General features: G+C 37.0%; 1 protein-coding gene across 1 annotated transcript; it reads left to right on the top strand.

The window, feature by feature from the left end:
- Positions 1 to 548: 548 nt before the first annotated feature.
- On the top strand, positions 549 to 6250 carry slc2a1c (solute carrier family 2 member 1c). Its single transcript, XM_084097512.1, has 10 exons — positions 549 to 657; positions 824 to 922; positions 1514 to 1674; positions 2497 to 2737; positions 2857 to 3019; positions 3158 to 3342; positions 3867 to 3971; positions 5558 to 5659; positions 5746 to 5949; positions 6037 to 6250. The coding sequence occupies exons 1-10, from the start codon at positions 643 to 645 to the stop codon at positions 6214 to 6216; spliced, it is 1455 nt and encodes a 484-aa protein (XP_083953638.1). The 5' UTR covers positions 549 to 642; the 3' UTR covers positions 6217 to 6250.
- The last annotated feature ends 5982 nt before the right edge of the window (positions 6251 to 12232 follow it).

Below are 12232 nucleotides of genomic sequence, written 5' to 3'. Positions count from 1 at the left end.
CTTGCAGATTTGTGATATTTACTAGCAATTTTGATTGAAAAATATTTCAACACAAAACATTTTCAATGTACACGTCACATGATAACTGAACCCATGTGCAATTTATTTAATCCAAACATGAAGAAAATAAACAAAGGCTTGGCCAGACACATAAAACTCACCAAATATTGGTTAGATGAACAAAGCTAGACAAGATACAATGGAAACATGAGGGCTATTTATACAACAAGACTAATGACTAACAAGAAACACCTGTGAGCAATAAAGACGATCAACCATTCAAAACATGACACATCAGACAAGGGAAGCACAAGATATGATCACATGAGGGCAAGGAATCACATGACATGGAACCAGGAAGCATGACAGTGAGAATTACAAAATAAAAGACATGAGACATGAAAGTGATAACAAAACCCAAAACCAACCCTGACAATGGCAATGAATGCACTTAAAAATCATTAAATAAATATTGCATTATATTTCAGCTAAGCAACCACTTGAGCATCTTTAAATGTTGGACCATTTTCATTAGTAATTTGTTTTCACTTCATAATGCAATTCAAGAAACTCATGCAAAATTCAGTGTAAAAATACATTTTCACCCCCTTCATTTTAGGCGGTGAGATTCATTCAAGGCCGATGACTTTTAAGGAGGTTAGTGCATATCAGTAACTCATTCATTTCACCCTTTATAGTAAACTGTAAGCAAGATTACTTGTATTATACAGTTTATATACCTGTGTATATAGTTCGAGCACTACCAAGAATGCCTTGTATGTGTTTGCACTGTTGAATCAATAAACCTCCTCCTTGGCCTCAGAATCAGCTGACCGTCCCGCTGCTGACCTCCATCGTGGCAGCGGTGCTCGGCTCCCTCCAGATAGGATACCACACAGGCAACATCAATGCCCCTGCCCGAGTGAGTAGAGTTGACTTTGGGGGCCAGCCGCTGGTTAGCATGGTTTCTCAGTTTACATACAAACTTCTCAGGGCCCTCATAAAACACTGAATAAACTTTACCAAGACACAGAATATTTCTCTTCAGCCAGCGTTGGATTTGGATCGCTCCATATTTGCGCACAGGTAGCTATGATGTCTAGCTTGTGTTGATTTATCGTCTGTGTGTGGATATAGTCCAGTTCCCTCCAGTCGCTTTTTCATTATGAAAACATTGGGACTGGTCTCAAGATATTAGTCATGTCTTTCAAGCAGGTGAAATTCAGAGTAAAGTATTAAAATTACAGGCTGCTCTGAGTTTTGGTCAGTGTTAGCATTACGTATGCTGTTTGCTTGTTGATGTATTATGAAGTGTCTGAAATGAAAGTATTGACTATGCCTAATACTATGCCAAATGTCTATATTTACTGTGTTCATGCACAACAGTTTTGCTGAATCAACAATGACTGTCGGACTTTACTATGTATCATGCAAGTGTGTGTGTGTGAGCATGTAGCAAGTTGTGGTACATGTACTGTATCTTATTTACATCCTTTTGGTTTTCTTCATTGAGGTCATTGAGGAGTTTTTCAACTCAACATGGAGATCCAGACACAATCAGTCAATACCAGAGCACAGTCTCACGTTCCTGTGGTCCCTCTCTGTTAGTATTAAGGACTTTGGAGCACTGCTTGGTTCACTTGGGGTCAAAGGTCTTGCTGACACTTTTGGGAGGTGAGAAAACTTGTGCTTCAAGAATCCCACTCTCAGGGGAGTAAAAAAAAATGCCATTTGTGCCTGAATATTTATGTATGTATGTATGTATTTATTTGGATCAAATATTGCAGACATATAGCATTGGGGTTAGTAATGATAAACATCCATCCATCCAATCCCATCCATCCCATTCCATCCATCAATGAAGAACCCATTGCATTTCTCTTTACAAACATCTTTCTGCTACCATTACGTTTAAAAATATTTAAAAAATTCACTTCATGACTCTACAATGTTCACAATTTGTACTTTGTTCTTTTGGTTGAACTTTATTTTGATACTCCACTTCAGACAATGTACTAACTATAAGTAACTTTGCAACTACATGTCAACTAACTCAGAGTATTAGTAGACTGTTAAGTTAGGGTTAGTTAGTAGAATAAGTTGACATGTACTTGCAAATGTATAGCTGGTAGAATGTCTGTTTGGGGAGCATCGAAATAAAGTGTTAGCAGATAATAAGCATACAGTCTACTAATACTCTAATGAGAGCTAGTTGACACATACTTGCAAAGGTACTTGCATTTAGCAGAATGTATAAAGTGGACTATCAAAATAAAGTGTTACCAAACTTTTTAAAAGTCGTTTCTGTGAATTTTTGTTCCATAACCCAAATGAAATTCAGAGTGTGAATATATGAAATAGCTAAGTGAGATAGCTACTGATAAAGAGAAATTATATTATTATTAAAGAGAAAGTATATTATTAATTGGCCCACCCACAGTGGTACAGTATGTGAGTGCTATTTTGAAATAATTCTATCAATACATTTCCTTGCAGGCGTAATGCAATTCTGATAGTGAATGCTTTATCAGTGGTGGGTGCCTCTCTGATGTTCATGAGCAAAGCCACAGCGTCATTTGAAGTGCTTATCGTGGGTCGGCTGATCTTTGGTTTGTTCTGCGGCCTGGTGATGAGTCTGAACCCGCTGTACATTCAGGGTGTCTCGCCCACAAACCTCCGCGGTGCCTTTGCAACGCTGAACCAGGTCTCCTTCGCCTCAGGCATTCTGCTGGGAATGGTGAGACACACCTGCTCCCATTCCATTTCCAGCTTTGCCCTTAAAAGTTCCGTGAATCGTAAATACAGGCCTGGATCTCATCAATGCAAGCCTGATGGTTTGTTCTGTGTATATCTCAGGTGGTGGGCTTGGAAACGGTATTGGGTACAGAGAAATACTGGTCCCTGATGTTGTCTCTGTCCCTTATTCCTGCAACGCTCCAGTATCTAAGCCTTCCTTTTTGCCCTAAAAGCCCCCGCTTCCTCTTCATCAACAGGGGCAAAGAAAAAGAAGCAGAGGCGGGTGAGTTAATGACAGTTCCGTTGGGACAGAATGTTGACTCATGACTCACTTAGAACAGAAGTAAACATGTTGAACCTAGTGTGAAGAGAAGTTCGATCCAGCAGACCAGCATCCTTCTTTCTTTCTTTCTTTTGTCAGCCCTGAGAAAACTTCGGGGAAATCCAGAGATGGTGATGAAAGAAATGGAGGAGATGAGAGAGGAAGCAGCCCATAGTGAAACAGGAGTGACTGTGAGAGAATTCCTCAAGAAGCAGCGCTACAGGCAGCCGATAATACTTGTGCTCATCATAAACCTGGGCAGCCAGTTATCTGGATTCAATGCGGTTGGTGTTCCAATTGAACAATCATTCCTTTGCCTGAATGTCCATCACTGCAATATCTGATTTAAACATGATCATATTTCATTTTTCTAGGTTATGATTCATGATATATTTCTCTTTTTTTTTAAATTCCTCTTTCCATATCTCCATGAATCTGATGGTGATGGCAAATTCAATAGATGAGGCTGAAAATATTTCATTCTTAAATGCAAGGCTTAAATTACACACTATTTTTGTATCTGATTTAGTTGACACCTTTTGAATATTAGCAAAATTCCCTTGTACTTGAGCATTTTTCTAGTCATGTTACCCATTTTGTCCAATGTCTCTAGAACAAGTGATGTATTCCATTTTGTAGCCAATTTCAGTGCCAATTCCACTAAAGTTCTTTACATCAAGAATCTAATCTCAAATTAGAACAAGCTGAATGTGCTTATAATGTTTTTTCACAAGGATCCTCCAAAGGGTTTGCAAGCAAAATAAAATTGCCCAGAATAACTCTTTCCCATGTCTTACTTTTCTTCCAGATCATAAATTATTCTACAAAAATGTTTGCCCAGTCCAATTTTGACGAAGCCAAATATCTGACACTAGGGGTTGGGGCCGTCAATGTGGCATTCACCATAGTAGCAGTGAGTATTCATTACATGATCTACAAATTCAGTCTGCTGTTATTGGTGATTACTGTAATTCAGGGATGTCCAATCAGGTGTGTTTAATTGGGGTTGGAGCTAAACTCTGCAGGACAGTGGCCCTCCAGGTCTGAGTTTGGACACCCCTGCTGTAATTAGTTCAAATAATCCTTATTTCATTGTCAGTATTGGTTATCTTTTACTGGCCTATATAGTTTTAGCTGTTCTTTTTTTTTTTTAAGATAAAAAAGTGGAATAATAGGAGTGTTTTTGGCTGAATTCAACATGACCCACTTTATGTAGAAAACTACTTCTAAGCCTCGGATATGGCTGTCATGTCAAGTCACATTTATTTATATAGTGCTTTATAAAATATAAGCAGCTTCACATTAATAAACAGGAAAATAACAGTAATGTTGTCAAATTCATCAGTTATGAAACAAAATCAATTTCAGCTTTAAAGCAGCTCTACAGAAGTATCATTATTCAGCTCATTTTAGTGTCACTGTTGCATGTTCATGAAAACAGTTCAGTTCAGCTATAAGCAGCTCTTCAAGAAGGCAATAGTGGCTTTATTCAGTTCAAGTCAGCTCAATGTTGGTTCAATTCAGTTCAATATCATTGTCAATGTTGCATGATAAAGATGAGACGTAGAGGATCTTAAAATGCAGCGTGAACTTTATTTAACAAAAACAAGAGTATATTTCAACATAACAATAATGCAACATAAGAGAAAGGCAACGTAACAGTGTGAATGAACACAAACAATAAAGAATGACTGAACTGAAGGCATTAAAGGCCCACTGAAGTGCCCACCAGACTTTATTTTCCCCAATAGAAAGCATATTTACACTGTCCGAATTGTTCCCTATCCCCTATATAATGCATAATGTGCGATTCACCATGTAGAAAATAGTAATTGTGTGAACAAGTGAACGATTTCAGCCGCAGCTTTAGTATCTTAGGGGGATTTATATATGTAGGGGGTGGAGCTTCAGATTCTAGAGAGCATTTGATTGGACAATCTATATAGAAAAATATAGAAAATCTGACAAGAAGCTGAAGTGCAGAGTGATGTCATCAAATCACTGATTCAAATTGGCGGAAGTGAGAGACTGTAAGTTTTGAACGCTTATATCTTCTAAATGCACATTTTGTCATTGTTTTGGAGCACACTCGCTTATAGATAACCTTATGGCTAACATAATCAAAAGTAGGGGAAAAAAATATTTCATGGGGACTTTAAATACACAGAGAACTATTGAACTAATGAGGGGCAGGTGTAAGAAATCAATCAAACAATGAATAACCAATGACAACTGAGGACAAGTGGGAACATAGGAATGAAGGAAACAGGAAATAAAGAGAATCAAACTAAAAGTCTTTGAAAATGAAACCAAAAAAACTGACATAACATGACATTGAATATTAATTGTCTTTTAAGAATGTTCATTACATGAAACGTGCTATTTAGTCCTAAAAAAAAAAAACTTTTATTGTATAAAAAGTTTATTTGGGCCCTTTAAAGATTTTAAAGGTAAAATATTTAAATGAAAGATTTTAAATAGTTTTTCCCCTCTGCAAAGTTCTTTTTGGTGGAGAGAGCGGGACGCAGGAAGTTGTTGCTTGCTGGATTTCTGTCACTAGCGCTCTGCAACCTACTTATGACCATCACATATTCCATAATGGTGAGATTGAGCATCCATCATGTTTCCAAGCACCAGAGATGAATCAAAATTCTTGACTTTTACTCGTCTCTCTTCTCAATCCTTAGACCATAGTTCCAGAGATTCGTAATATTCAGGTGCTGGTGGTTTTCTTCCTGATCTCAGCTTATGAAGTGGGGCCTGGGCCAATCTCTTGGTTCATTGCCGCTGAGCTTTTTGACCAGTCGGCTCGTCCCATTGCCATGGCCTTCACTAGTATGCTTAACTGGGGAGGGAAGTTTGTACTAGCACTGCTCTTTCCACCTCTGCTGGTATGTGCATCTCTCATTTTCAGCACACAAGATCTGTTTTGCACATTTATATAATAGTTTACTTTAACAACTGAACCTTGTTTGCAGAAAATGTGTGGGGCGTACGTCTACCTCCTCTTCATGTGTATGGCCTTGCTCGCCTTCACCTACACCATGTTTCGTCTTCCTGAGACCAAGGGACGCACTTTTGATGACATTGCGGCTGAGTTTCGTGGGGCCGAAGGCATTCCACTACATGACAAGACCACATTTAACACTTTTACCTGATCACTTTAAGCTTTTGGGTTATCGGGACCAGTAAACAGTGATCAACTCAAATGCAACTGGTGTGTTTATGCAACATATTAACGAGTATTGATATTTATATCAAGGATTCTGCGTAGAATATTTAATCAGGAGATGTTAACCAACAACATATATTCTAAAACACCAAGACGTTTTAAGACAAAACATAAACTTTATAAGTTTTTATCGCACTGTGAAATCTCAAAACTCTCTGGTTTGTGCACTCGTGCCAGACATCTATGTGGTAATCCAAGTTTACCAAACAATCTGACTGATGATATCGACGGGTGTAATAGCAGCAAAACTACTTGATAAATATTTGTTAGGAAATCCCTGTAAACTGTTTTCGATTTATATGCATCCCCTGAGATATTTGCAATGTGTTTCACAGCAGTCCACCATTTTTTCCCATTTAAACGTTGATAGAACATGTGAATATGATTGTAAACATGAAATAAAAGATTGAGCATTTCAGCATTTTGTTCCAAATTACCAAGAAGTGCTACACATTGTTCTAATTTACCTCTCTCATTTTTGTCCTTTTCTTTCTTTCTTTCTTTCTTTCTTTCTTTCTTTCTTTCTTTCTTTCTTTCTTTCTTTCTTTCTTTCTTTCTTTCTTTCTTTCTTTCTTTCTTTCTTTCTTTCTTTCTTTCTTTCTTTCTTTCTTTCTTGATGTTAAATCGGAAACATCCAGAAACCCCAATAACTGAAAAGGTGAAGACATGACATTGTGGACATCTTGTGAACTCAAAGAAAGACAGAAAAAACTCGCTCTCTTGTTGCATGTTGTCATAACAAGCTAATTACAAGATTACAAGAACAGAGAGAATTTCTCGTTAGCAGAACCCATTAAAAACAAATATTAGAACAAACACGGTCTTCACTGTAGAACAATGAAATGCACTCGAAAGAAGCCACAGAGTTTTACAGCTCAATTAAGTAGAGCTGTAAAATATAGCAGCATTTCTTAACAGTCCCTCATAGTCCAATAATGAAAAGCGTTTGAAACTGTCAGCTTTCGTGAGGAGATCCAGTCACTTAGTCATGTGAAGCATGTGCTTGTTATACCTAATCACTTTCCATGAAAATAAGCAGCAAACCGCCAGAGATATTTAATCTAATGTAAACTGCCAGTTAAACAACACTGATCAAAAAACTCTGGGTCACTCAGAGGGCAGACCTTTAAATTTTGGCTTGCACCTGAAATGTCAAGTATACTATTTTCTTAAGATAAATAGCAAAAATTGTAAGCAAACAGATTACAAAAAGAAATGAATAAATCAAACAGATTGATGAGACTATGTTCAGAATGAGGATATAAGTATCTGGACACTCTCTGCTTGACAATCATCAATATAACATGTTTTCTGCTTTGTTTATTGAACTGTTCACAATCATTCTGTGTTCAATCATTATTATAGCTGGTTTTTCCTTACAAATATTTTCCTTCCAGCTGAACACACCTGTCATTTTAAATGAAAACAATAGGGGGAGCTCATGACCTATTGTATATTGTTGAACAGCAAATTTAGTGTCCCATTATAATATATTCTTATCTACAACAGAGTCCAACAGAATCTGGACAAATTTAATGTTGATACTTGGATGAATGGAGCATTTTCACAACACTTGTACTTTGGTACAAGCTATTTTTTAGATTTCTCATTGAGTCTGCTAAAAAACAAAGAGCAGACACAGTCGTGGTGATGTCACATCCTGTGCCTCTCCATTAAAGCATGCATGATTTCCTTCTATTTCTGGCATTTCTAGTCTAGCCAGAGAACTAACATGTTTATGCTAATAATCATTAAACTGATAATTCTGCAACATATGTCAGGTAGGATGTCATTAACTTCCTATATCATTGTTTTGGACTTAACTGAAAAAGAAAAAAAAACTAATTTATTATTATTTTTCAGAAGCCAGTGATGTTACACAGACTCCAATAATATGGGCTTCACAGGGTAAATCTGCACAAATGAACTGCAGTCATACTATGGGTTCTACCTATTTCTACATGTACTGGTTCCGACAACGGCAGGGAGAGACAATGAGACTCATTGCGTTCACAATGACAAACAACAAGCCAGACTTTGGTGAATTTTCTACAGATAAATACTCAGCTGATAAGACTGTAGCTGAACGTGGATCTTTCACAGTGAGCAAGCTGGAGCCTGAAGACAGTGGTGTGTATTTCTGTGCAGTGAGTGAGCACAGTGACACAGACTTGCTCTGCTGCTGTACAAAAACCTATTACAAGATGACAAACGTTATAACTTCTTTAACTTCATAACATACCATAAAATGACACTGCAGTGTATAAACCACAAAGAACTGTATTATGTATGCGACCAGCCAACAAATGATGTGACTTTTTAGGAAAATAAACATAAGTGCATACATACATTTGCTTTTATCCAAAGAGATTTATAAATGAGGAACATTACAAGCTATTTACACAGGAAGTTCTTAACATGAAACCAAGCTCTGTCCTGGAGGGCCACTGTCCTGCAGTTCAGCTCCAATCCCAGTTAAACACACCAGAATCAGCTGTTCAAGCTCTTACTAGGCATGTTCACTTCCAGGCTGGTGTGTTGAGGCAAGTTGGAGCTAAACTCTCCGGACAGTGGCCCTCCAGGACCGAGTTTGGACACCCCTGTCATAAAGCAAGTCAATAAATTTATCAAAAAGAAATATGTAATTGAAAATCATCTATATGAAATAATAACTATATAGTAATATGTACTAATGATGGTAATATGTAATATGTGTGATACGTGACTAAAGGTCAACGTAGCAGAGTTTTTGCCTTCATACATATGAGCTGCAATAAGACATGAATCCAGCAGATGGCACTAACATATAACATTACCAATATTATGGACTTGGAAGCGGCTCACAGAAATCAGATTGCAGTAACATCTCAGTTAGTTACAGGAAACATAGTGTCACGTGATTTATTTATTTATATATTTTGTTTTGTAACCTCGTGGATCTAGTTTTATCCAGTCCTAATACTTATTCCTGCCCAGGCCACTGATATAGTTAACACCAGCCTTGTTTAGTGTTCTTTAACTATCTATTATGGGTATAATCAAACATTATGATTATTGCTTACATGATGTTTAGACATCAACATTTTTTGTTATTTAGTTGTCATTATGCTAAGGCCTCTATGTTCTCCTGAGAAGTAGTAGGCGTAGAGTAGAGGCTTCTGTCATGTTTTTTTTTCTTTTTTTCTGCAGACTGTACAAGAAAAAGCTTGTCACACCTAGTTGGAAAAGTTCCTTGTAGCAAATTAGATGGTTAACTGCCAGTTAACCAGTTAAGTAATATTTAAGCAGTTAACTACAAGTAATATTCAAGCAGTTATCTACAGTACAAGTAATATTCAAGCAGTTAACTACAAATAATATGTTTGTGTAATCTTGTAATTACCATCTGTTCTCCACATTATTTGTCAAACTGAGCTCTGAAATAAATACAAAAACAATGGCTTTATGTTGTAATGTTTAATTAATCAGAATTTTAGATATTTAATGGGATGAGGTAAAGGGGATGCATCAGAACATATCATTGTTAAAGTTACTAATGCAATATATTACAGTGCAGCTTAATAATTGTTTTTGCTGTATCCATGCATTTATCTCTGAATTACTTATCTCACTGAATTAATAACCACATATCTAAGTTTAGCAAAATACTGAGTTACTAATAGCAAAATATATATATATTTTTACAGAGAGCCAATCAAACACTACGCAATTTAAAATATAGAAATGCACTGCTGTTATTGCTCAGACCACATAAGAATGCTATTCTTTCATGTATGCTAAGATGTAATTATGCCTTAAATTCAATCTTACTCTATTCACCTTGTTTTTTTGGTAGTGAGCAAGTGTGCAAGTAACACACTCAATTCCTTAATGAGTAAAAAAAAAACTCACTCAAAGTGATTGTCACCTTGTAGAAAAAAGGTACATACAAAGTGACTTACAGTATCGTATACATGAACATCCCCCTTGACCAACCTGGGGTTCACTATCGTTCTCAAGTCAAGTGCTGACAGTCGATGGATTTCCCCTAGACCAACCTAGATCTTTATCCACTAAACTACAGCACCCAACCTCGCCTCTAGAGGCACACCGTGTTTATTTAAGCCTCAAGACTTTGCTAAGTTCAGCTATTCATGATGCATTTGCATTTTGCCATCTTTTTTGTATCATTACAATGGCCTGCCACTATGTGTAAGCTGTTGATTTGCTCAAAACCACCTTTTACAATGTTTTAAATCTAAAATTACTCATTCCAGTTCTTTTTATCTCAGGTATTCAGGTAAACCAAAACCCATTGGAGCTTATTCGTCTACCAGGTGTACCTCTTGAAGTCACCTGCTCCATCACAGGCAATGATAACCCAAACCTGTACTGGTACCGCTGGACCCCAACAGACGGTTTCAAGCTGATGTTCACTTCTTTTGGTAAAGGACAGGTGGATCCAGAAAGCGTGGGGGATTTTTCGTCTAACAGACCAGGGTCTCTTCAGATACTGCTGGAGTCCAAGAGTGTAACCCAAGTTGGTTCTGCTGTTTGGTATTGTGCAGCCAGTCCCCACAGTATGACAGACTATAGTGAAAGCTGTACAAAAACTCTAAGGCCCTGCATGTTTACACCTGGTATTAGGATGGTTTTGGTCGATCAGATCATATAGACATTGGAGACACATTCCCTTTTACACCTGGTGTTTCAATCCATCTCTTGTGTCCACTTTCAACCACTTCTGTCCTGATTTAATCAAGGGGAGTCTATGGTCGGGTAAATGTAAGGTTTTTTCATACTTTTGATCTAATGGATGAAATAAGCTCACTCAATTTGCATATGAACGCTACTGGAGACAGAAAAACATACGGAGAGCATCAGCTTTAGTTTCTGCTCTGACAGCTGCAAGACCACCCGGACGCTATGAGTGTGTGTTAGAAATCAGGAATGGTGAAAGAACATTTTGCTTGGTACGTTTTTTGTCTTCAAACTAAACCTGGGTCTCCAGCCGACAAAGCTGGCTAATTTACGCATTAGGTCAGTAAGCGGAGAGTAGATGGTCTTTTGTGGCTGTTCGAACACATCCGACCACATTTACACTACGAAAGCAATCCGGTCGAATGCGTTTTCAACTCTGGAAGTGGTCGAAAGTGGACAAGCTCAAAATGTTTCAGATCCTGTTTACACCTGTATTTAGCGTCGTCCACTTGTGATCTGATCGACCATCTTAATACCAGGTGTAGACAAGGCCCTCAGAGATGAAAACCACTTTTTGAGTTCATTTGAAGGTAATTTTAGGCCTTGTCTTAAATTATTTGATTGAAAGAGGTCACACATCCCTATTTTTTCTTTCAACTTTATTTTGATGCTCCACAACAGACATTCTATTGACTATTAGTAAATTTGCAACTATGTCAATTTATTAACCTTAACCCTAAAGTACACTAACAGTCTACTAATACTCCAATGAGAGTTAGTTGACAAAGAGGTGACATATTCTTTTTTTTTTATTCTTTTTTTTATCATCTACAGTAAAATGTAACTCTTGTGTTGAGATTCACTTCACTGGTTTTATATTTGGGGTCCCAGAGACCCAGATTAGTTATGTGTAAAACAATAATCAATTTAACCGTATTAACTTATTTTCTCTTCAAATTCTTTAAAAATGTTTCTCCAACCTAATTAAAACCCATTTGAATTATATAACTGAAGAATTAACCCTCTTAATGTAGGCTTAGACTTTACTGTAAAAATTACGGTAATCAAACCCAAATATGCAACTGGCAACTGCTACATTGTGTACATCAATGAAAAATTCTATAGCATGTAAAAATATTACGCATTTTATTATGTATAATTTATTGAAAATGTAATTCTTTTTACACATTTAAATAAAACTTTACTAAAAGACTTTCTAAATCACTGGTGTTTTCAAAAAACATTTTAATGTGTTAGGCTTC

This window comes from Abramis brama (assembly GCF_963993115.1).
Source record: "Abramis brama genome assembly, chromosome: 21".
Taxonomy (NCBI): Eukaryota; Metazoa; Chordata; class Actinopteri; order Cypriniformes; family Leuciscidae; genus Abramis; species Abramis brama.
This window is presented reverse-complemented; position numbering and strand designations above follow the sequence as displayed.